The 27,034-nt window shown below is 39.5% G+C and overlaps 1 protein-coding gene across 1 annotated transcript in view; it reads left to right on the top strand.

Moving 5' to 3' along the window:
- Nucleotides 1–212: 212 nt before the first annotated feature.
- The window catches only part of Gat (sodium- and chloride-dependent GABA transporter), a 144,873-nt gene continuing 118,051 nt past the window's right edge, over nucleotides 213–27,034 (top strand). The window contains exon 1 of the mRNA XM_090389844.1: nucleotides 213–862. Within this exon, the coding sequence (XP_090245970.1) occupies nucleotides 628–862 (235 nt within the window). The 5' untranslated portion in view covers nucleotides 213–627. The remainder of the gene's footprint in view (nucleotides 863–27,034) is intronic.

The following is a 27,034-nucleotide window of genomic DNA, read 5'->3' as shown; positions in this document are numbered from 1 at the left end:
TTAGAAACGATGCTCGTTCTCACGAGCTGCGTGCCATTTCCCTCCGACTTCGATGATTGCTCCCGTATCCGTGAATCGGCGGGGAGTAAAGGGGGAAAAGAAATCGCACAAATGTGACGTCACCGTCGCTCCGCGGAATCCAGCTGGTGACGCAACAGTTAGCAGCCAGTGGCGACAGGAGCCGTATGGCTGCCAGTTATTGCCTGCTCTGGAAAGGGAAGGCAGAGGGGCGAAACGTGACTCGAACAACAGATTTTAGATCACGTGCGCGTCAACAGTGCCCCTTGTGGCTGTGCAGGTTCAGACACACTCTCACACTGAGCCAATGAAAGTCAGACGCGGTGGATGTGAGAGGAGCACAAGTTCTACAGAGTGACGGGCAGTTTCTCACCTCGTGCCGCTTGCATCGGGCGGCTGGATGCGTTCAATCGTTTTCGTGTGCGGTGGTCAAAGGGTAGAGAGAGGTCAAGTGGCGGATCGTTATCTACAAGTCTCGTACATGTCGTACAGTCAGGAGGGGAGCAGAAGGTGAGGATAATCCCGTGCAGTAGCCCTTGTCTGCAGTGAGAAGCTCCCCGTCACCAAGCTTTTCGGACCAAGTGACCCCCGACAGTTGTGACCAGCGTCATGACGGATAAAGACAAACTAAGTCACGAAATGAACAGTTTCCCCATCAACGGAGGATCTCCTCAGGGTGAGATGCCCATAACGACGGAGGTGGTGTCTAAGAACCCCGACGATGACCTGCCGGAAAGGGGTAACTGGGTCGGGAAGCTGGACTTCATCATGTCCTGTGTAGGGTATGCCATCGGACTGGGTAATGTGTGGAGATTCCCTTATCTCTGCTACAAGAACGGGGGAGGTAAGTTTAGTTTTTTAATCTGCATGCCAAAGAGGGACATAGCATTCGTTAGCATCCCCTGTGATAAGATAAAAAGGTACCCTTAGGAGATTTTCGTCCATTATCTCAAACGATAAACCCCCACATATGTCTATCTCCCTAAGAAACTCATTTACGATTTGATCAGTCAGCCTTGTAGTCCCAAACAGGATCATGTAACCCCCCCCCCCTCCAAACCGATACCCTTGATTAAATTATTCAGAATTTTCTCTGGACATTCTAGTCACCGATCTTTGGAGGGGTCTGTACATACGACGGATGTAGAGGAAGTGGAGATCACATTGAATAACCATCTCTGGTACTGTAGGATTTTATTGCTGTTCTCTATCTTTTGTCTATTCTCTCGCTTTAATGCGTGATTGAGGAATCGAAGAAGCCAACTTGATATTTTTTCTAAAGACTGAAAATGTCAGTTACGATACTCAGAGTCTTTCAATTATTGTAGTAGAAAGAATAAAAGCGTTGGATTACTTAAGAAACTGGTAAAGACTCGTGTAATCCAACAACAACCGAACCTGGAAGTTATCTGAGCTTTCTCATTCTGAGCATCCCATTGATATCTTTTGGATAATAATAAGAAACGGAGGAAGAACACTTGCTTTTGCCTCGAATGAATCACTGCTAGCTTTGAATGTTTTTTCAACCTAGAGAGAGCTCGAAAAATTCGACTGGCACTATACATTGAGGGTCGGCTTAAGTCAGTTTGAAAAAGGCCCTAAAATCTGACTCGATACATTATTGTTCGTTCATTATGGATCAGTATAACTTCGTATTCGATTAAATAGTTTTCATTCAAAAAACTGCCTCATCAGACATCGTAATAGAACGTCAGGATTAACCACCTGAATACACCTAAACATATCTCCTTGAACAAAATAAACGGATTAACAAAACCCACACTCTTCGCATCTTCCTAATTCCTAATCCAAAAAAAAAAAACAAAAAAAATCTTTACCATACCCGAAGTACACTTTTGAGAAGACAGCAAGGCGAACTCAATTCCATCATTATTCAGTAAATTTAAAATTTCAAAATGCGCGTTTAGAAGGCAAAGATGATTATGATTCTCGTGCATTTTAAATCCACTCATTTCCATTTCAGTTCTGAACAATTCCAACCGCACAACCATGGCATTTGCATTAGATTTTCTCCAATTATCAATGACAGAATAAACAATTATAACTGAATTTTTTAGAAAATTCTCCCTAAAAGGATCGAAGCAGAATTAAGTACAGAATTAGGCTTGCAGGCGAACGTCGAAATGCGCGAAGTGCAAAGCCTTTCACCTAAGTTTAACCACGTGGCCACGGCCAGCAGATGGGATAGGAATGAGAAATCGCTTATTAACAGCTGTGATTCAAATTATTAACAGTTTGTATATCTACAAAAAAAAGCCGCGCGTTCAAAACTAACTGTTAGAGGATGATTTATCAACTTCGATGTTAAAGAGTTTTAAATAAATGGAAAACAGCAAGGGATATAAAATACAGATGCATAACCAGCACATCAAAGAGGCTGGTAGTCTGTAGTCAATTAGCAAGTTGTAGATCGAGTAGTACGCTGAAGACAATACTAACACCTGAGTTGTCCAACAGCTTAATAGAGCACAGAAAGAAACATAAAAACTGTCATAAAATTCAGTCTCTGTCATCTTTCATGCCATCTTTCAATCTTGTATGTTTTGTTTCCAGAAGAGAAACATTAATCATTCCTCTGTTCAGCAGAATAACTTGTGGTCCACGTGTCTTGCTATGCATCAAACTTTTACAAAGAAACTTCCCTAGAAACAATGCAAATGAACAGGAACTCAGACATTTTGATAATTACGTTAATTTCTGGTAAATCTGTAAGTTGTTTGGTTATACCATCATTAAGGCGTCCATCTCCCGCACCGCGTGGAAAAGGCTTGGGTTCGATTGGCGTCCAAGAAGCGAGGAACTTTGATGGTCATTTTTCATCCTTTGGCTCAGTTAGCCTGTCTCAGGCAAGGATAGCAAGGTTATTTTTTTACTCCCAGAAACTGGGATTTTTCGTCCAGAAAAACAGACAATCTGACCAGAGAATACATGCAATTTATGAACATAACACTCATGGATTGACGAGGTTTTTCACGGATAATCCTAATAGGACAATTGCCATTAAGGCTAGGGTTTTATATAAGATTTAATAAGATCGTGAAATTAAATAAAATATTAAAAAAGTGAAAGGGTTTCGTAGACTACAATTAAAATGAAGGATTGCAGAAACAAATGAAATTATCACAAAATTATAAATGACATAGTAGGCATATGGATTTACACAGAGTGTATGGATAGTTTCCTGAAGCACTCAATACATAATTACTCAGAATTAATTATATACTACACTGTGTGGCTGCGTTAATAACTAAACATACCTTTTTTAATTAAATTTAACGTTCTTTCAGTAATACAATCACGTGTTCGTACCATGCGATAGCAGGCAGACGATATGTTGGGGTGCTGGATATGTGTGTGTGTGTGTGTGTGTGTGTGTGTGTGTGTGTGTGTGTGTGTGTGTGTGTGTGTGTGTGTGTGTGTGTGTGTGTGTGTAATTCAGTGCGAGAATGGGCAAACCGATAGCTATGAGTGATTTTTGAACGTGGAATGGTAACCAGCGCAGAGCCATCAGTATGAGTATCTCGTAAACTGTTGAGGTTTTCACGTACTACTTTATCCAGGATGCATCAAGACTGATCCTATAACCAATAAACACCCAATAGTGGTGATCCTGTGGCCGAAAACAGGCGCCTATTGATGCAACAGGCCAACAGAAAGGGTACAGCCAGTCAAATAACAACCCAGACAGCAGTAGTAACCAAAGAGGCATTTGGGAGTGCAAAACCTGTCTTTCTTTGTCGCGAATACGGTATCGCAGCAGACGATGAAACTGGGTTCCATTCCTGTCACAAAAAACACATAAGTACGAAAAACCAACACTGGAAAGTGGCTGATTAAAATAACGTTGCATGGGCTGACGATCTGGATCCGGCTGTTTCATGCTGGAAGGATGGCAAAAAGCATGAATCCATGGACTCATTTTGCCAGGTGTCAAATGCAGGCTGGTGGTGGTGGTGGTTTAATGGTGTTAAGAGTGTTTACGTGGTTCGCATTGGGCATTCCTTTTGATAACAGTGGAACAACATTGGGATTCGACAGGCTATATGGAAATTGTTTCCTGTTAGGCGCATTCCTTCATAGCTATGGTGTATATACCTGAGAATTATCCGTTCGGCTCGTCCAACAGGATAATGCGCCACGTCATTAGACCAGAATTGCACAGAACTGGTTTCAGAAACATATTTGAATTCAGCCTAATGTGGTGACCTGTCCAGTCACAGATCTAAATCCAATCCAATTGAGCACTTGAGGAATGAGATGGGCCGAGCTCTTCGGAGTAGATATACACAACCATCAGTTTGCAACAAATGTGAGACATAATTAAGTCAACGTGGACCATAATCCCTGTGGTACGTTTTCGACAATGAAGTTTGTGCAGTTTCTGCCATGAAAACCACACGATGTGCAACTCTCTACTGACCGTGGACGCACTTAAGAACACTCCACTAGATATATCTACACTAACATATGGTTTTCCAGGTAAATTGTTCGGTTCCCTTTCATCACATTCTGCAAAGATCAGTGATTCTTCGCTATCAGTTTCTGGCCTACCTGACTGTCTTTCTGTACCTATATCGCCACATTTATACTCATTCGCATATTCGCTCTCGCCTAAATGTTTGGAATCACAGCGTATGACAAGTTTTCATAATTTTTTTTTTAAATTAGCTATGACAATGTAAGGTTTAATATAAAAAAATAACATGCTACAACGATTTTAAATTTTTTTTCATTAAGCATTGAAAAAAAAAACATTGAAATGATTAATATTAACAACTATACTGATTTTTCATCAAAATATCCTCCACGAGATTTTATCGCTGCCTTATACATACTTGGAATTCTGGCAATTAATTTTATAATAGTGCATAGTATTATAAAGGGCAAGTAATTTTATAATATAACATAGTGCCTTGACTAACATTATCCCAAGCGATCTGCAAGGTTCCCATAAATTTAGCGAAGATGGTAGACTTCCAGGACTTGGCGGTCCAGATGATCCCATAAAAGCGCTGTCGGGTTTAAGTCAGGCGATTGGGGTGGCCACACCATAATTTGCAATACTCCCTCCTGTTCTGCAGATGCTAGAAAATCCCTATACAACAGAGTGCTGTGCTTTGGGTTGTCTTGTTGTAATTTAACATTTATTACACAAAATTGAAGTCCAGAGGGCACTGCCTTATTCAAGGATGTTTTCATAGCCATTTTTCTTAATCTTAAAAATTAAGAAAATAATTCTTAAAATTCCTTCAGTTCTGACGATGTGCCCTACTCCGTAAAAACAGAAACAACCCCAGATTATGATGGAACCACCATTGTGCGTGACTGTAGGCACTAAAAGTGTGGCACCATTTTTTTCTTCAGTTGATCGTCTCACAAAAACTCTGCGCTTGGATCCAAAAATTTCAAATTGGGATTTATCCGGCAACAAACACGACCATGAATTCCTGCTTGTTTAAGACGAAGGAATACACTTGATGTACACATCGGAGTTTCCCTATTGCTATTGAACTCAGCTCGGATTTTAGGTGCAGTAAGTCGTCGATTGCATTTAGAAATCAGTGTTGTGGTCTTATCTTGTGTTCTGTTATTATGCGCTGTCGTCCTGATCGTGGTTTGTCCTTTAAACTGTCAGTCTCGTTGAATCATCGAATGGTAGTTTGTATTCTTTTAAATGAAACACCAATTTTTTTGCTGATACTTCTCGTGGAATAACTTTCTTTAAGCGCTTCTTTTCAACTTTTAGGGAGGAGTGTATATGCTAACCGCCTGTTTCCTATTCTCTTCACCATGTCCGTCCGTCCATCCGTCCGCATGTAACAGAGGTACTTCCAGTGGATATATATTCATGAAATTTTGTATTTGGGCTTATTAAAATGTTTTTCGAGCCAAACTGAATTTAATTAAAATCGAAGAGATAAATTCGGCGATTATTTCTTTTTTTTTCATACAAATTGTATGGAAAAAATAAATTCGTAGATTTACTCTGATTAATGTAGCATTAACTTTAGACCGTCCGTGCGCGCTTCACTTGTATTGTTATGCAAGACTGGCAAGCCAGAGGGGCAACTTGATGTGGCTTGTGAAAAGTCTATACTGTATATGTAGAGAAAAGAGACTTAAAAAAATAAAAGAGCAATAAATATTATACAGTAATTGCCGTTGTTATTGAGTTTAGGAGCATTAGCGACTAATGGAAATTGCTCATGTTCTGTGGTCGATTTTCTGTTTGCTTGGCGAGAAACCCGAGTTTCCGGGAGAAAAAACCATGTTACCATTGCCAGAGACCGACTAATTCAGCCACGTTGTGAAAAAAAGCCCATAAAAATTCCTCACGTCATCGACGGGACTCGAATTCGGGTCTTTTCCACCCGGTGTGGGGAGGACAGTGATTCTAGCAACTGGAACTTTAAGATTATTACTGTAATTAATATAATTCTTATACCAGGTGATTAATAATAAACTAAATTAATAACTAAACTAAGTTTATAATAATAAACTAAATTAATAATGTCGTTTATTAAGCTATTCGTCTAAATTAGTATACATTAAGGTGACGTTTTGGGTATCTTACATACCCATCTGATGATAGTGTCATTTGTCAGTTATGTTTGCGTCAAAGCCACCTGATCATCTAGTATTCGTCTGATTGAATGCTGTGAAGTGTTGATGAGGAAGCTGAAGCACCCTATAAATGTATTTGATGGAAGTTTTATAGAAGCCTTAGCGAATGAGTTACCATCCATGGTAACTCATTCTGATGTGAACTAACTTTGATTCGAATATTACTCCTAGATCTGTGTGGTAATAGACCCTTGAAAATAAAGTGCTCTATTGCATTACTGGAAGATGTAGTTGGTAGGCGTCAGTGAGAAGATGGCAATTGTAGATTTTGTAGGATTTATTTAACAAGTATTAAGCGAGATGAAGGAGTTTTAAATTGGCGGCTTCGGTGATTTGTTGCTGGTCATCTGTTAAGTGAACCTTTGTTAAAACTTTTACATCTGCATAGGAATATATCCAATCTATTGGAAACGGATGAGATGAGGACGGCTATGAAGAGTAAACCAAAATGTATGCCGCCCTGTGGAACTCTAGTGGTTACTTTGCCAGTGAATGTGAACTTACCAACTTTTAGGGGGAAGTTTCTATTGGGCACAGATCTTAAGAAAAGAAGAACTCTGCCTTTTATTACATAATATTTCTCACAGAAGTGAAAGAAGCTAGATATATAAACTGTGTCAAAAGCTGCTTGGTACATCCAGATCAATGATTGCGAGCTCGGAATTTTCTTCGAACTTTTTGAGACTTTGAGATTTTTTGGTAAAAAAAAAAAAAAAATTGGTATGTTAAGACTGGCCTGAAAACTCTCCATTTATGGCATTTGTGTACGAACTTTTGGAATTGGCGTGAGAGAGTAAACATTTCACTGAGAGGTGAAAGTTTCTTTTAGAATACCATTATATACATTAAGAAGGACATCTAGAGAGTTGACAATAGTTATGAATTGTTCTCTTGCGGTATGATATGCTAGCGTATGTCCACATAATTATCTAATTGTAATAAATTTTAATAATTATTTGTAATAAATTGTAATCATTATGGTTTTCTTGGATTTTGATAATGTGTTCAGGCCAGACTGTAGGATCAAGATGAATGGGAAAGTCCGGGAAGCCTCTGCATAAGTTGGTTTCCCTTTCCATAGTTTTCTGCAGAAAATTTTAGATGGTCCCTTCTTCTTTCATTTGAAGACTGCCAATAAGCCATCTTGACTTGAAAAAAAATTATCGTGAGCAGATAGCATTTGTCACTATTCTTCTAAGCGTTCCTCCTCGATTTTTAAGAGTGAAAAAGTTATAATCCTACTCGTAGAAAATTTTCTTGTAACAAACGAATAATAATCCTCGACAAATAACATCCGATTTTTGACTATTCTAATATCTGATCCCAACAACAGGTGCACTCGTGAGTAGCACAGTGGATATAATCACTGCCCTTCTCTACACCGTGGAAAAGGTCAGAGTTCAAATCCCGGAAATTACGCGAGGAACTTTTATGGGAATATGGCTGAGTTAGCGGGTCTTAGACTCCATGTTTTTTTCTCCCCCCGAAACTCGGGTTTTCGGTCTAATAAACAGGCAAATCGACCACATAATTTACAGACACAATATACTGAAAACTCATGGCTTTAGTTGCTTTGGCGCTTAATGCACACAAATGTACTGCCCACAGTAACAATACCTCTCTCTCTCTCTCTCTCTCTCTCTCTCTCTCTCTCTCTCTCTCCTCGCAGAATACTGCGGGTTTGGTTGGAAAAGATCCGAGTTCGAATTCCGTCGATGACGGGAGGAATTTTTATGGTTTTTTTTGTTTTTCATAACATGGCTGAATTAGTCAGTCTCAGGCGAGGGTAGCATGGTTTTTCTCCCGGAAACTCGGGTTTTTCGTCCAGCAAACAGAAAATCGACCTCAGAACGCAAATTTACAAAAAATATACTCAGAGCAACATTAGGTGCCGATGATCCTAAAACCGAACAACAACCAACCAACCAGCAGAATACTGCAAATTGCAATTAGCTTCATTAAATTCTTGTTTTCGAAATCTCCTTAAATTTCACCAGTGAAACTATGAATCACTTCACCATCGTTTGAGAATTGTCCATATCCTCTCCAGACTACAACTCCCATTTTGGACATATACAGAGCAAAAAATTACTCACCCGTGCAATCTTTCAATTAATAACGTGTAACTTCTCATTGAGCACGAATAACTTCATAAATTCTTGTTGGTAGGGATAAATTGTTCTTTAAATAGTTTATATCAATATTAGGCCATTATGGAAGCAGTTGAGCCCGTAATTCATTTAGGGTTCGTGGAGGCTGTTGTTCTGTGTTTACTTTCCTGTTCAAGATAGTATCATACGGTCTATGGAATTTAAATCTGGTGACTGGGGCGAGTTCCCCTCGTGCCATTTAAAAACAGTAGGAGCTCCTGAACTGGGATAATTATCATTCTGGAATACACAAGTATCCAAATCATGAATGCTCCTTAAATGTTCAACAAAGGGCACAACCTGATCATCCAGAATATCTATATAGCCAGCCTGATTCATTCTGGTTGATATTTCAAGTAGAGAACCTAGTTCATATTAGTTAAAACATCCCCAAAGCATCACTGATCCATCACCAGCTTCTACAATACCATGCAGACAGTCTGGGTGAAATGCTTCATTACTTCTCCTATGAATTCGGTGTGTAGTATCATCAGGGTATAGGCAAAATTTGGATTTGTCAGACCGCATCACAGCTTTTCAATCATCAATAGTCCAGTTTTTTATGTCTTTTTAGCCCATATTAGCTGGATTATTTCTCAGTATTTTCTCATAAATTAGCTGATGAGGCCTTTGGTAACTGCAAACCTGTTAGTTAACTATAAACTTGATTATTTTATTTCTCATTGCTTGTCCCTCATAATTTAATTGATAGACTGATTTGTTTCCTTCAGTTAATAAACGCCAACTCGATTTTATGATTAAGCCATCTATGCATCAGAAATTACTCTTCAGTCTGTTTTAATTCTCAACTTTCTCCAAAATTCTGGGTCCACCTGCTGAAAATTATGTTAATAATAAATTAATTGTTCTGTAAGAATTGCAAACCAGTACGTGAGATACCTACAGTAATCGAGATCACCGGGTGGAACCTTCACCAAGTAAACAAGATTTGTTCTACCTTGTCTTCAAATACGAACACTAGACCTTTGTCATATCCTCAATATTGATTTTCAAAAACTATGCTCTGACCAAAAAGAGGTATAAGGCTGATTTCTTTGAATCCTTAAGCATTTTCAGAAGTAACCAATTAGTTGCATAACACTTACAAGTAGAAATGTTCAATACAGTTGCTTTTAACATTTTATCGGGGAGGGAAATAGTACAATTTCTTCCTTGGATTTCTGGAAACATCATACCTTTTAAAAAGCAGTTACTGCGATTAAAAAATAAAGGCACCCCACCACAAAATATTTCTGCCTGCCAAACCATTTTTTTTGTATCCATCTGTGTTTTCCAGCTTTCGACATTCTTCTGTTGTCCCAGTCTCTTATTGTGTTTACTATTAGGATTATTGCGCAACCATTCCAACGGTTTTTGACAGGAAATTGAATTTGTTGGATACACAAGAGTCAAGGTAAATAAATACGGAACGATCTCGGCTTCAGAGAACGCTTAACAGCACGTTTGCTCTTGCCGCAAGGATACGAAGAAGTATCCTGCGAAGTTCAAGCTGCAGAACAACTTCAGTTACGCATATTCGTTTGCCAATAATTTAAGGAGAAAGTTTCTGCTTTATTCGAAATGCTACCGATAAAAACGAAGATAAGCCACGAGAGAGGAAAAGGTGTTATGGTAAATGACGTCATGGGTACCAAGACAGCGATGGTGTCTATTTTGGTCTCAGCTGTGTCAAACAGGGAGATAGATCTTTGGTTTCTTTGTCTATGCGTCTATTTATTGACTCTCTCTCTCTCTCTCTCTCAACGTGCTTGTGTTTTCCCTGACTTCCTGCTTGTTTGTTTATAATGTTTCTGTTGTCGATGACGCGATTCACGACCAAGGTTGTCCATTAAAAAGAAAAGAAAACCCGTGTTATCGGAAAGACACAATTTTATGAAGAACTTATTGTGAAACTGATAAAAAGTGTCCTCGGTGGAACTGTGCTCTAATCCAAATTGAAAATATTTCCTGGTTGAACTTACGCGGAAACCTAACACAACTTTTTTGAGGATGACATAGACAAAATTAGAAACACAAAATTGAGTTTTTGTATTCTATGAATAGTTATTCGAGTTTTCGCTTAGATATCATATAACCCTGTGAATTAGCGCTAAATATATCACCTTGTACTTGTCCTTTTACCAGAAACACATGCTCATTTTGTTTACATACTGTCATTTTGTTTGTCAAAGTTAATAATTAGATAAAGGGCAGCGTACTGCATCTGTAAAGCGAGATTGTTCTGCTTATAAAACTGTTTTCGGCATTTGCGAGATGAGCAAATAAGGGTAATTTTCGAAAACATAAACTAGTACTTTTGTCCCTAGACTCACTAACTCAGTCCATCTCAAAATGTCCCAATGAGTTCCTTTACTTCTTCGGCAGGACTAAAACCGGAATCTTTCCAGACTAGTGACAAGAGCAAATTGACTCGTACTCAGAGGTCTACGCAACAAGACGTTTGAACAGATCTCTTAATAAGTATACCTTACTTATTTAAAAGAAATTAGAGAAACTATCCTCCAAACAGTTAAATAAGTCGTTGATTTAAATAAATGTTACAACGTAAGCAATATACATTCGATGCAATTAAGATTGGCCACTTTATTCGTGGATAATTTCTCCTGTATATTTGTGAAACTGTCGCCATTGTACGCCTTGTCGTGGAGTACCAACGGGTACGGAAAAATAAAAGAAACGTATCGCGCTTAGATGTTGCCATAGTGACCAGAGTAAGATTAACAGAAACGGGAGCACAAAGAGACAGTGCTTGTCATGTATCCATTAAGAGTGAAATAATAACGTACTGGAACCATATGCACGAAGGCCACAAGAAAATAAAGAAACGGAATACAATCGAAACAAACGCCCAATTATATCGATTAAGGAAAATTTTAGGACAACGTTCTTAAAATAATATTATTAATTTCAGAAATACTGCATAATAACCCCTTTGAATTCCACGACATTGGATCTTTTCAGATATAGCTGTAATTCAGATATGATTGTTTATTTTGTGCTGTGGAAAGGTTACCATGTCGTAGCACAAAATGATCTAATATCGTCAGAGGATATTAAAATGACAGGAGACAAAGTTTGTGCAATATCCGCGGTAAAATGAATAAAATAATTATAATTAAAAATAATAAAATAAAATAAAAATGAGATAAAATAATAAAATAAAATAAAAATGAGATAAAATAAATGATAAAACTTGGGAAACATTTTATCTGTTCCTTCCAAATATTTATCTAATCCCTCTTTAGCATCAGTAGTGGCAAATGATGCAGGAAAGCAAGCTTCTACAGAATTAGCCAGAAAAAAAATTCCAATTTCACTTATCCATCCTCTCCAATAGTCTGTCTAGTTCTCCCTGGCATTTATCCAAACTGTCTTACTTCCACAACAACGGATGGCCTTCCAGCAATCAACCACCATTTGGCTGAAGGCAAACTTCCGCACATGTATCCTGCAACCATCCTTCCTCAATTTAAATTTAAATCCAATTTAAATGCATCGAACACTGATGGGAAGAATCCCATCAGTATTCAGTTTTCTCAAGCCATCGAAAGCCTTAACCACCTCAATCAGATTATCTCGCGTGTGCCCAGTCTCCGTCTGCGCGTGTAGCACAGTGGTATCGTCATTATCCTTCCCACACCGGATGGAAAAGGCCTGGGTTCGAATCCCGTCGATGATCATTTCTGGTCTGCCTCCACGAGGCGTAGTGTGGACAACGTTGGACCCCAGCAGGGGTCTAGCGGCTAAATGGCCAGAAAAACAACGATACACAACTCTGCACTTACAAAATCCATACACTTTTAAATCTCTGGCCTTCCCAGTGAACTGGTACACCTATGAAAGCAACGCGGAGATGGGGGAAACCCCTGGTGCCGTTAGACACGAACACACTATACACTATCCCTTCGATGATGCGAGGAACTTTAATGGGCTTTTTTTTTCACTCCGTAGCTGAGTTAGTCGGTCTCAGGCGTAGATAGCAAGGTTTTTTCTCCCAGCAACTCGGGTTTTTCGTCCAGCAAAATAGGAAAATCGACCATAGAACACGCAATTTACAGACATAATGCACGGCAGATGAATTTAAAATATTCGTGTGGCCTAATATAATGGTTTGATTTTAGTGCCGAGTCTCCAGACGCTGCAATTTGGAAAATTGAAGCCTTCCTTGGTAAGAGCACTACTTTGTTTCCGTAACCAATATCGTTGCTCTTCTCTGTACTTCCAACAGCCCTACATCCTTCATAAAATGAGGCCGCAAACTAATATGCACTACTCAAGACATCTTGAGTAGTGCATATTAGTGGCCTGACATCTTGAGTAGTGCATGACACCTCCGCAAAATTCCTGTATATTATTGAGAGAACCCTATGAGGTGTCCTGACAGCCTGTCTGCATCGCTCAGAGAACTTTATATCTGACTGAACAATTACTACCAGGTCCTTTTCGTTTTTACTACCCCGAGTACTACAAAGTTGATACGTTACTCTGGAATTACTGTTACACATATGCAGTACCTTGCATTTGTAAATGTTAAACTTCAATTGCCATTTCTCAGCCCATCTGCTTAATATTTCTCCATCATGTTGCATCAGCATACCTTCGTTACTGTCATTAACCACCCTGCCAATCTATCATCTGCAAACTTCGACATTATGCCCGATATACTCTCATCAATATCATTAATAAATACAGAAAACAACAATAGTCCCAGCACCGAACCCTGGGAGACTCCACTAATAACATTATTCCATGAAAAGCAGTGTCCACTAATAATACCACTCTCTCTCTCCTCCCACTCAACCATCCATTTTTTCCATAGCACAACTTTCCCTTCATGCTACACTGTTCCAATTTGTACAACAGTCTTTTTATGTGCAACAGTGTGAAAGCCTTCCTGAAATCCAAGTATATGATATCTAAATTATTTTGTGCATTCAGTTCCTTTCTCACTGCATCATAGCATGCAGTCAAATTGGTCAGACAAGATCTGCTCTCAACAAATCTTCGTTAAATCTACATATGCTCTCTGCCACTAAAAACTGGGTGGAAACTTGTTCCAGTTGCTGACCAACCTTTGACCACTTAAAACAAATTTATTTACTTCTAGTATACAATTATCTTTCCTTAATTTGAATCTGAGTCCATTTGCCTGCGTTATTCTTAGAAAGAGAATATATGCCTTCATCATTAAATCAAAGGTGTTTAGAGAGTTGTTCCACAAATCTCTGCGCTCCTTTTTACCCTTCAAGCAAGTTGAATTCCTTCCTAAACTGAGGGCTCAAGATCTGTAATACAGTATTAGTGCTCAGAATAGTAATTAGTCCAACAGGTTAATTACCCCCTTATATCTACTTGCAAAATTTGTGTATGCCATATTTAAAGGACTTCATATCGAATTGTATTATAACCCCAAGTTTTTCGTCATTAAATCAAAGGTGTGTAGAGAGTTGTTCCACAAATCTCTGCGCTCCTTTTTACCCTTCAAGCAAGTTGAATTCCTTCCTAAACTGAGGGCTCCAGATCTGTAATACAGTATTAGTGCTTAGAATAGTAATTAGTCCAACAGGTTAATTACCCCCTTATATTACCTCCTTACTTGCAAATTACCCCCTTACTTTCAAAATTTGTGTATGCCATGTTTAGAGGACTTCATATCGAATTGTATTATAACCCCAAGTTTTTCGATAGTGCACAATCCTGAAGTTCACAATTTAGCATATGATTGCTGAAACCTTGAATTTGCTAGCAGTAAAGCTTAACTGCTATCTTTATACCAATTTTATAATTTATCTATTAATGTTGCAGCAATATTCTCTGGTACTCATTGTTTACCAACCCAGCCGACCTCAATATCATCAGAAGAATTTGACATGAAACTTCTGACACCATGAATAATAACATTCGTGAAAATTAAAAGTATCAAAGGCCCAATCAGATAACCTTGAGCGACTCAGCTCGAACGCTGCCCACGTATAATCACTGTTTGTCTTCTACCAGTAAACCATCTGTTCATTCACGGTATTACACTTCTCTAACTGTGTCGAAGCCTTTCTAAAATCTAATTAAGTAATAACAAAGTATCTAATTTCTTTGTGACTACCATATAATATCTTACCAGATTGGCCAGGCAACTTTAACATAAAATACGAGGAGCGGTACGAAAGTAATGCCTCCTATTTTTTACCTCAGAAAATTTAATTCCTACAACTATGCCTTTTACATCAATTAATCCTCAATCATTAATAAACACACTTATTTTTCCACAAAGTCACCATCATTTTCTGTGCACTTCCGCCATCTCTGAGTCAGACGCCGCTATGTTCCAATCCTGTAAAACTCGTAGTCTTGTTCCGTAGGGCTTTGCGAAGACTGTGCTTGAGCTGGTCGTCGACCGCAAAATGAGTTCCACGGAGTTCATCCTTCAGCGGGCCGAAGAGGTGATAGTTGGAAGGTTCAAGATCCGAGCTATAAGAGGGATGAGGAAGAACAGTGAACCCCAGTTTCGCAATGGTCTCCATCGTGCGCAGACTGGTGCGGAGTCATGTGTTGTCACGGAGAAGAAGAACCTCATTAAGGCTTTTGTGCAAACTCTACGGATGTGGGCTTTCAAGCAGTTGATTGTGGTGCCACTCTACAAGTAGTCCACAAGCAAGACCCCCATATTTGTCCCAAAACACTGTTGTCATGACTTTACCTACAGAAGGCTGTCTTTTGAACTTCTTCTTCTCACGCGGTGAATTTTGATGGTGCCACTCCATCGATTGTATCTTCGTTTCAGGATCATAATGGTGGACCCAGGTTTCTTCACCTGTGACTATGTGTGAAAGAAAAACCTCTCCTTCATCGTAGCGCTGGAGAAGTTCCATGCAGATGACTTTCCAGGCTTCTTTATGCTCATGTGTCAGCATTTTCGGAACTGGGCGCAAACCTTGTAGCTTGTTCCTTTAGAACAGGTTTCCCTATACCTACTGCATCGCACAATTCGCGTGTTGTGATGCCGCGGTCCTTTTTGATCAGCGCGTCAATCCGGCTCTTGTCACTGACGTTACTGGCCGGCTGCTGCGGAGCTTGTCGGCAATGTCACTTTCCCCACTCCTAGTCTGCGCGGGTAGCACAGTGGTATCGTCACCGTCCTCCCCACACCGGGTGGAAAAGGCCTGGGTTCGAATCCCGTCGATGACGCGAGGAACTTTAACGGGCTTTTTTCATTCCGTGGCTGAGTTAGTTGGTCTCAGGCGTAGATAGCAAGGTTTTTCTCCCCAGTAACTGGGGTTTTTTAGTCCAGCAAAACAGGCAAATCAACCATAGAACATACGCAATTTACAGACACAAATACGGGTTAATGTATTTAATTACGGGCAACCCTAAAATAATAATAATAATTTTTTTCCCCACTCCTAAAGTGTCTTACCCAACGTCTAACTGTACTCACATCTACAATATTGTCACCATAAACATTTTTGAGACGCGTATGGATTTCGATAGGCATAACTTCTTCCTTGGTAAGAAATTCAGTCACCACTCTTTGCTTGATACGTGTATCTGTAACATCCACCATTTTGAGCTATCCGTGTGCCGCACTCACGAGACCGATCACAGCGCCTCTCAGTATGGTGAAACTAGAGATCTCTAGTGACCACTCAGTGAGACGGGAAATGATCTGGCGCCACATTTGAAAGCAAAAAATTAGGAGACATTGCTTTCATGCGGGTCCTCCTACAGTTCCATTATTGTCATAAAAAATTGAATAAACGGAAGCAACTAGCACTGTCAGCTCATTCATGTACCAATACTTTATCGTCCATAAATCTCACACCTTCCTTCAGTACCAATTTAGAGAACTTTATGAGCGTCATCAACGATAAGTTGCTATTGACTCCACTAACTTCGATATTTACACATTATAATTAAGAAAACACTAACTGAAGATACCTATTCTTGATTCAGATTTAGTCATTCTCAGTTCAGAGAATGACCATAGGGAGACCGCCAGGGAGAATATTGAACTATTGAGGTTAATTATGAGAGCATCTTGGACTCAAGGGAGATTCCTTTGGATTGTGCCAACTTATCGCCAATATATAAAGGCGATTCTAAGAGTGAAGTTAGTAACTACAGACCGGCTAGTGTGAATTTAGTGTTAGATAAAACCATAGAGACAATGATTAAGAGTGTAATCCAGGAAAATTTAGATAGGCATTCTGCACAACATGGTTTTGTTACAGGAAAATAATTTTTAACTAACTTAGTAGGTTATTTTGATGACACAGTTACTCATGAGCTGGATTTAGGGAACAATTTCGACATAGTTTATTTGGATTTTAGCAAGGCATTTGACTCACTCCCTCATGAGAGGTTACTGTATAAGCTTGAACAGGTCAGGATTACTGGTAAGATTCTACGATGGATTGCTGCGTGGCTGAAGGCCAGAAAGCAGAGAGTTGTAATTAATGGATATTCTTCAGATTCGTCAGAAGCGGGGAACCTCAAGGATCGGTTCTTGGACCACTGTTGTTTCTCATTTTCATAAATGGCTTTGAGAAAGAGATAAACGGCATGATGTCAAAATTTACAGACGACTAAAGACTGGTAGAGTTATTAGTGATCAGTACCAAGCAGCACTCCTTCAGGGTGATTTGAACAGACTTCAAACATGGTCAGAGAAGTGGCAGATATATTTTAATGCATCTAAATGCACTTGGGGAATAGCAACCCACAAATAAATTATACACTTGGTGGGGGAGGTTGAATTAAAAACATTGGAGGAAGAAAGTAATCTGGGAGTTACAATACTGGCAGATATGCTGTTTTCTGATCAGTGTAAACGGGCAGCCAGGAAAGCCCGTGGTGTTCATATTGATGATTTATCGAACCTTATCTTGTAGAGAGAAAGAGATAATAATCCCACTGTGCAAAGCAATTGTAAGGCCACACTTGGAACACCTTGTTAAAATATGGAGACCTCATCTGAAAAAATACATTGAACTTCTTGAAAAGGTCCATAGACGGGCAACTCGAATGGTGAGATCGCAAAAAAGGACGAAGGTACGAGAAAAGACTGATTATATGGGCTACAGAGCTTGGCAACCTGGCAACTTATAAGTGACCTATACTGAGGTTTATAAGGCTCTAAAGGATTAGTAAAATTAATGAAGGTGGAATTCTCACTGTTATAAAGAATTCCAGAACGAGGGATCAGAAATTCAAATTACAGGGGTTAGGATTTAGATTAGATTGTAGGAAGTTTTCTTTCAGCCAGCGAGACATTGATTGCTGGAACAAGTTGCCCTCGCAGGTAGTTGAAGCTGACAATTTGAATAAATTCAAAGGTCAACTGGACAGTTGCCTGTATGAGGAGGGAAGCATATAATTTGTAATTTCTTATCTACTTTTTTTTTCTAGTGCAGCAAAAGCCTCTGACTTTTGCTGCACTGAAAAAAAAATGTAGATAAGAAAACACAAATTGCCTCCTTGCCGTATGTGGCAAATATTATTACTCATTATGCTCAAAGAAAGGACAGCAGTTAGCGCGGCAGAAGCCAAGCTGTTGTACTCTCCAGTTTCATACAGTGTGAACTAATCTCCTCACTTGCTAATTTGCAGTCTATATATTGTCTATTCCTCCCAGGAAACCTTGAAACCCTAATCAGTTTTCGTGACCCCTCCACATCAACAAACATGTATATAGAGACTCTGGAGCTTGCCTTCAACTCCATCATTCCCTTTATCCAAACCCCTGATTTACCTCTAATAGCAGGGGGACTTCAATGCAGCATATGCTGAAATGAGATTTTTCTCTCTCTCTCTCTCTCTCTCTCTCTCTCTCTCTCTCTCTCTCTCTCTCTCTCTCTCTCTCTCTCTCTCTCTCTCTCTCCCGGCTTATTGGAAACATGTCATATTACATTATATACGCACTGCCCTACCATTACTATCCGAACACCTGCCTTCAGACAAAAAAAAAAAAAAAAAAGAGTTTTTATTGTGTCATTTAATATTTTGTGCTGAAACCTTTTGCTTTTATGACGGCCTTCAATCTTCGCGGAAAACTCTCAACCAGCTTTTTATAAATGTCACGTAATATGTTCCTCCACTCGGCCTTTAACGTAGCCACCAGTTCGGCCTTGTTCTATGGGCGATCTCGACATGCACGTACCCGACAATCCAATACATCCCAGAGATGCTCGATATGGCTAAGATCAGTACTCTGGGCTAGCCAATCCAACTTTTCCACAGCCGTTTCCTCAAACCACTCTGTTACAGCCCGAGCAGTAGAGTATGGCACAGCACGTTGTCTTGCTAATATAGGTATGGGCCTTCCCCGAAGTATTGCCATAATTTTGGAAGTGCATAATTGTCCAGGTTGTCCTGGTATTGCACAGCATTCATGGTTTTGTCGATAACGACTAATGGGCCCAAGCCAAACCATGAAAGGAGCCCCATATCATGACACTGCCTCCACCAAAACTGGTAGAGTGCGAACCTCGACTTGTCTGTCATTGGCGCTCCTTACACCATGTTAATCGGCGTTTATCATTTTTTGAGGTGATCAGTGGCTTGTTAACAACTGCACGACCATTGTCACTCATATCATGGAGTGTCCGTATTGTACTAGTGCCGACATCAGTCCCAATACTCTCACAGAGGGTTTGTGTGACGAGACATTGGCAAATTACGATTTGAGCGCACAGTTCGCAGAATTCTCTTGTCCAGTTCTGTTAGTTTTCGAGGTTTACCAGGTCATTTTTTGGCAGATTCAGTCCCATATCTCTCCATTTGCATATGACGTCACTAACCGTTGACCTAGGGATCTCCAGAGTGACTGCGATGTTTCGTTGTTGTTATTTTTGTTGTTATTTGGTTTTTAGGAGCATTAGCAACTAAGGCCATATTGCTCCGGGATATGCGGTGGTCATTCCCTGAATGACCTTTCCGCATCCTCCGTATTTGGTGGTGACGGGCTCGAACCCCGGTCTAATCAAGAAGCGTGTGCTACGCACTGCTGCTCCTTCCCACCTGGCTACGGAGGCGCCTGCGATGTTTCGTACAGAACGCTTGCTTGTGTGGCATCCTACTATCATCGCACGTTGGAAGTCTGTTAATTCTGTTAAACGTTTCATCTTGCATGCCCACTTTTGCAATTGTCTATTCGAAGCCCAATGTGCATATTTATAGCAGGTTCTGTGATGTGTTGCATGCATAGGACCTGTTTCCCCATCCATGGAGGGAAAACAGGTTTTTATATCCGGAAACAGGTTCCCGGATATTAAAGGAACTCTAGTGATAGGGCAGTATATATATATATATATATATATATATATATATATATATATATATATATATATACAACGACTAGAGTGGATCAGCTCTTGTAATAAAGGTTGTCTTCCTGTATCATGATTCGGACCGTTTGTCTGATATGCCTCCTCCTGTGTAGGTATAAAAATGGTATTACGATATTATAAAGTTGGAGGTTTTTGTGACAGCCTTTCATTAATCTTTAGTCGGTGATTTTAATGATGAGAAGCGTACAAAAGATTCCGTGACAAATATTACTGACCAGGGGAGAGAGAGAGTGGAAGAATAGAATTCCAGATAGAACATTTGGATGATTGTAGTAGTTGATTAACTTTGCTTAAAATGAAGTCATCCATTAGTTAAACTTAAACCTTCCTTAGAGGAAAAAGCAGTCAGCGATAAGCTTACAACTAAAGTAAGAAAGCTTATTTTTTTACACTTTTAACAGAAGCAGTTAAAGTGATAGAGGAAGGATTCAATATCACGTCAGGACAGTCAAACAGAAATCACGATGAAGTCTGACGGCAACATTATCGTTAGGGAAATTAACTGCGGGCCTCCTGTTACGTAACTCGTGTTTGAAATGGTATAATATACGTGTGCCCTCCTTGAAACTCAAAGATGTAAGCAAACTCCCAAAATCAGAAACCTCTAATAGTATTTTAAGTGTGACATTTAGTATGGAGTAATCAACTCGTGTAAGAAATTTCTTTGTGAGTTCAAGTTAAAGTAAGAAAAGGAGTGTTTAAAATGATAATCGCAGATAGCTGAGCACCGCAACCAAAGGACCAAGGAAACATTGCAGATTTACTCAATGAGATAATTCTAAACTGAAACAAAGAACTTACTGTTCACACGGGACAAAATACATTGGAAATGGAAAACCACATATACTTGTGGATCAGCCACATCATTCGTGTGGCCTATAAAATATAAATGTGTCCGGAAAAGAAACGTGAGCAACTCTAGTGATAGAAAAATAATATTGGCAAATGCTCCTTCTGCGTAATGAAGATGACGCCACTAACTGTATAGAATTCATTCCGAATAGTTAATTATTCATTAAATTGACTCATAGTTAGTCTTTTGGGCAGTGGAAGTTATCCTCTTACAGGCTTGAGAGCCCTCGTGGTTAGTCGAAAGCAGTGCTTACGATGGCTATTCTTCAACACTGTTGTAAGACCCGAGTTCGAGTCACGTCTAGGCGAGAGCAAATATCATGGATTTCCTTTCACGCTGTGGCCGAGTTAGTCCGAGTTATTTAAGCCGAGTTGCTTTCACACTGTATCCGAGTTAGACGGTTGACTGCACAAAAAAGTCAGCCGTCTCGTGTGAGATTATATGGTTTTTAAGTTCCAGAAACAGATTTTTTTCATTCAGAAAACAGGTAAACCGATCTTAGATACTGTATAGTGACACCTCGTGGTCTAATTTGCTTTCGCGCAAAATGAAAAACAAAGGAACACGATCGAGAAACATTACTCTTTACACTTCTAAAGCTGTTGTTTAGCTTTACCTCTCGAAGTCTTTGTGCTTCTTCCATTTTTAAAAGGATGAATTGGACTGGAAATGGGAGTTACCAGAACTTGTTATAAAGGGGAGGAGGTACTACTTTTCGGAAAACTTCTTTGCTGTTTTGACAGTCTATTGATAACGCATGAGGTAATATAACAAAATCTTTTAATGAATTAATGCAGAGTATCCACAAACCTCCTTTACAAAACGAAAACGTTATTGTATGAATAAGTTAAATGATAGAAACCTGAAATTATGTCCATGCGATAGCAGATATCTTCAAGTTTTAATTACGGGTGTTTCATGGAGGGCACCTTTCGTTAATCTCTAGGTTTCCCACCTATAATCCAATTCCTCGCATAATCGGTACAACGTATCCCTGCGTTGTTTAGGTTCTATAATGATTGCTGGCATAGGTGGAACGTACACCTGGTGTTTAACTGATTCCACAGAGAGTAGAATGTAAAGGAGTCAGATTCTACTCTGGTTCCGACGACCAGAGTAGAATCTACTCGCTCCTCCTCTTCCAGTACACTTTCCAGGAAACACTGTGTTTAGTATGCACGAACCTCTTTGTGGTAATGTGGTGAAGCTACGTCTTGTTGGAAAATCAAGTCGTCATCATTGTCATTCTGCGGTTGGGTCATAAGAAAATTCTGCAACATGTCTAGACACACGATGCCTGTGAAGGTAACTTTTCCAAAGAAGAAGAAAGGTCCGTACACTTCGCAACAAATCCTCATTCAAAAGGCAAGGCAGTTATTATCTTCTGACTGTCGCACTAGGAGCAGAAAATTTTGCTATTCAAAAAATTCCTGAGCTCCATATTCTTACATTTTGCTTTTACTGTCCACTGATGTCAAAAGCGCACTCATCGCAAAAGAAGATATGTTCCCAAATTTTGTCTCTATCTTCCATCCTTTTGGTTTTTCCGTCGGCCGACAGCTTCTGTACGAGCTGTAACTTCTATGCTTCGCTGACTTTTGTTCAGACACTACTTCGGCCGAAATGGTTGCACAAACAGGCGTAGGCGTCCTTTATAAATTCTCCATGCTATTGCCGAACGGTGGGTCTATTCGGTGACTTCTTTTTAAACGGTGTGCGAAATTTACGCATCACGGCGGTGACAGATTGCAACTCGTTGAACTAGAGTACGCACGGTGTGTTCTGGAGTCTATGCAGTTATGCTGCCATCTAATGCAGTGCTCACATTTTCCGGTTGCTGAACAAAAACTTGAAGATATCCTATATCACTTGAAAGTGGTTTGCAGTTTTGTACCATGTACCTTATTCATACAATAACGTTTTAGTCTTTAATGGAGGTCTGTTGATACACAGTATTTCCAAATCTTGCACGTTGAAGAAACCCGATTTTAAAGTTGTTTAAAGTTCTTTAAAGTAAGGTAAATCTGGTTTCAACTGGTGTATAAATAAAAGGTTCAAGTTATTGGAAGGCGTTACACATAGACATGGTAATTTCAAAACAGATTTGTATTTGTTCACAAATACAAATCTGTTATATACACTTCCTCTATTGTTCTTAAAGCCTTTGAAGACAATGCTGAGATGACATTTGGTTACTTGGATCCGAAGTTGGCATTCAGTTAGCATTGAAGGTCTCCTTTATCTCTTCCAGAAATACTAACACGTTATACATCTTGTATTTCTCTAAGCTTCGCTAACCTACAGAACATAGTCTTCTATGCAGATGGCATAAAGTCTTTATAATTATTAAAGCTAGAAGTGATCCACAATGCCTCATCGACCACATGATGCTACCTTCAGTGAACTCTCTCAACATTTGTCTTGCTTTGGCTTTAGCTTAAATCCGAACCACTCAACCAAGATGACCTTTTTCACTCAAAAAAAGTCCCATGTGCATTCAATCAACCATACTAGGAGCCTCCATATCAGTGTGTTTTTTTGTTTTTTTTCACACTTACCTCGTCCAAGTTAACTTTTCGTGATAATGTGACTAATCTAATTAAAAACCATTACAATGGGATGGCGAGCTGAACAACACTTGCTTCATATCTCTGATCTGAAAACCACCGTTCAATGTCGACAGAATTATCCTCCATACAATCCTGTATAGAGTGCAAATTTTAGCATCCGCTGTCCCGATAATCGTTGGCAGAATCTTCGAATACTGACTGTTGAAGTGTATCGCTTACAAACAGCGGATCCAGTGAGAACTTCGCACATCACAGCTCTTGACTAACACAGGTTAAATGCCAAAATGAACAGCTGGTAGTTACCATTAAATGGTCATCGGCAATCTAAATCCTCTTGATGTTTGGAAAACCATTGAATGGAGGATATTACAAAGAACTCCTCGGTTGAAACGTGCCTCCGAGCCAACCAGCAATACCTTTAACTCTTGAGAAGATTTCTTCCAACATAAATGTTGCCTGCAGCACAAGTTCTTGATGGCGACCTTTGTGTTGTGTGGTCGATTTGTTGTTTTCTGGGAGAAAAACCAGAGTTTCAGCAGAAAAAAATCATGCCATCCTCGCCTGAGACCGACTAATTCAGCCATGTTGCGAAAAAAAGGCTCAGAAAAATTCCTGGCCTAGTTGACGGGATTTGAACTCGGGTCTTTCCCTCCCGGTGTGGGAAGGATGGTGATTATAACAGCTGTGCTACCGACGAGGGCTATTGAATTGCATGGGACATACAGGCAGGCTACGAAGTTATCGTAGATAGGTCTACGCAGTTATCGTAGCCGGCAACCAGATGACTTCAAACGATCCTTGGCATTTGCCCATATCTCCATAAATTAGTCCTCCATCTGTTTACATTGTGTTTGTAATCCTGTCTGCCATCTGATATATATTGATGGGACCATCACTGTATTCTGCCAAGACCAGATATCTCGATATTGGCCTTAAATTTTCCTTTCTGATCTATCCTCGCGACCTGACTTTCTCATTTACTTCATTCTTATTATTTCCTTTTATTTGATGATATAATTTGATGTGATGGTATATTGCGGAAATATTTTTTTGCAATAAAAATCTTATAATAATTTGAGGGGGTGTGTTCCCCCCTCTTCTGACGCTTATGGCAATCTGGGTGGTGTAATGCATAACTTTGGGGTGATTTTATTTCTGACAGCGCAGTTTAATGCTCTTAATGACAGTATTTAGGACCAATCAGTGCTATCCTGCATAACTTTATAAACAGTTTAAAATGCTGTCGAACAGAAATTGGATGCGTTACGAATAGGAATTCGATCAGTATCGATTACTGGTATCGCGAGGATTTTTAGTTTGGCAAATGGATCGGTAACAGACCGGAATGGAGCAGATAATTCAATTTTCGCACTGTTTTCGACGACCTGTTGTCTGCCCAACTGTGGGTTTTCTTTTTTTCTTTTTTTTTTTTTTGCCCCGACATGTTTTGGCTCTCTTAGAACGATCTTTCCAATCTTACCAAATTTCATTAAAATTGAAATCCGAATCCGAGGAATTTATTATTTCTTTTTTTTCTTACATATCGCATATGCTTTCATATACCGTACATTATAGCTGAAGCACTGGATATTATATCATTTTTCTTGCCGTGTGCTGATTAGAGGAATGAGTGGACAATATTGGGGATGCGCAGAAACGAAATGTTCAGTTCATGCATAAAAGTCGTTTCTTTCTCGGGTTTTTGCTCTAAATCAGGAATTGTGACTATTTGTTAGTATTACTACTGATTTTCCCGGTCTGCTGTAACTTTATCTTATAATTACAAGTTTGCCTTACTGTAGAAATTCATTTAATAATAGATGGTTTTAAACCCAGACCTGTCCAAACAAGTAACAAACAGAGGAACGCTGTACCAACTCAACTACCACGAACGATGGGATGTAACAGATTGTACGAGAGGGGAAGGGGTTCAAAAAAAGGTTTGTATTCACCCAGAAGTAGTTGTGGTAGAAGGATGAAACAAATATCATGTATTCAACATCGTACTACCAGACAGAAAGACACATTTTTGCTACCTCTCACATTTTCGCAGGCCAGTTGTTTAAAAGTCCTCTGACCACCCTTCAAATCACGACTCGGCAGCAGAAATCATCTTATCATCAACAGCAAAGTGTTTTCCAAAAAAAAAAAAAAAACTTCAGGGCACGATAAGAGGAAGAAATCCGAAGGTGCAAGGTCGAGGGAATAAGCAAGATGCAGAAATATTTCAAACCCACATTCGTGGGCACACATCACTGCGGCATGCGAGGAATGCACAGGAACATTATCGTGGAGCAGATGCACACCTTTTCATAGATTCCCCTGTCTTTTTCCTTTTATCACAGCACGTAGCTTTATGAGAAGGTTTGAATAATACTTCGCCGTCACAGTATTTTGAAGGTAACCTGTTAGTATTACATCATGCTCATCTCAAAATACTAACAGTATCGCCTTGCCAGCACTTGGTTGCATCTTTGCCTTTTTGAGGAGGCGGTGATTCCTCATGCTTCCATTGTTTCGACATTTGTTTAGTTTCCGGATCATAGTGATGGAATCAAAGTTTCATCCATGGTGACTAGCCGTGAAAAAATTCCTATTGCTTCTTTTCCTGGCAAGTCGACAACGTTTCTTATGCGCATTGTGCCCTTTCCTTCTCTTGGTAATGGGTTGGAAGTCTGGGAATCCAACTAGCAGACACTTTATTCATATTAAACTGTTGATGAATGGTGTTCTTCACAAACCCTAGACTAATTTGGGGCTCTGTAGCTAGTTCTTTGACGCTAATACGGCGATCTTCCAGGATTAATGCCTCAATTCTTGCAACACTCTCTTCGGTTACAGCAGTTTCTGGGAGTCCGAATTTCTTCATCATGCACTGAGGTTCTTCGACATTTGGATTCTTTATACTAATGTGCAAAAACACTGTAACCTAGGCAGTCTTCTTCATACATAGCGACCATTTCTTCGTGGATTGTTTTGGGTATTTTCCTTTTCAGAAAGAGGAACCGAATCTATGATCTGCATTCCACTTTATGCATTATGAATGCCAATGCGCTGCAAAGAAAGAAAATTAAATATCAGATCGAAACCAAAATTTGTGTGGTTGCTAAAAATACTTCAAGGTGTCAAACAAAAAAAATCATGTGTGTACCCTGTACGCACGAAAGATGTTTTATGTGTAAACATCTTTGATGACACCTACTAAATTTCGAACAGCTAGAACCGAAATAATTAAAGAACTGATGTAATTTATGCTCACGCCCCCTACTTACTCTATCGAATCAATTTTTGTGATAAATAGGATACACACGCCCGCTGCTTACTCTGCCGAATCAACGTTTGGAAGAGGTTAGGCCAATAGATTAATTACCCATTTGATTGTAGCCATTTGTTGAATAGTATGATTGCAACAATACAAGTATTTGTATTGTTACA

This window comes from Mastigoproctus giganteus, chromosome 2 (genome assembly GCF_048544385.1).
Source record: "Mastigoproctus giganteus isolate SK-2022 chromosome 2, ASM4854438v1, whole genome shotgun sequence".
Taxonomy (NCBI): Eukaryota; Metazoa; Arthropoda; class Arachnida; order Uropygi; family Thelyphonidae; genus Mastigoproctus; species Mastigoproctus giganteus.
The sequence above is the reverse complement of the archived record's forward strand: the minus strand, read 5'-3'. Positions and strand labels throughout refer to the sequence as shown.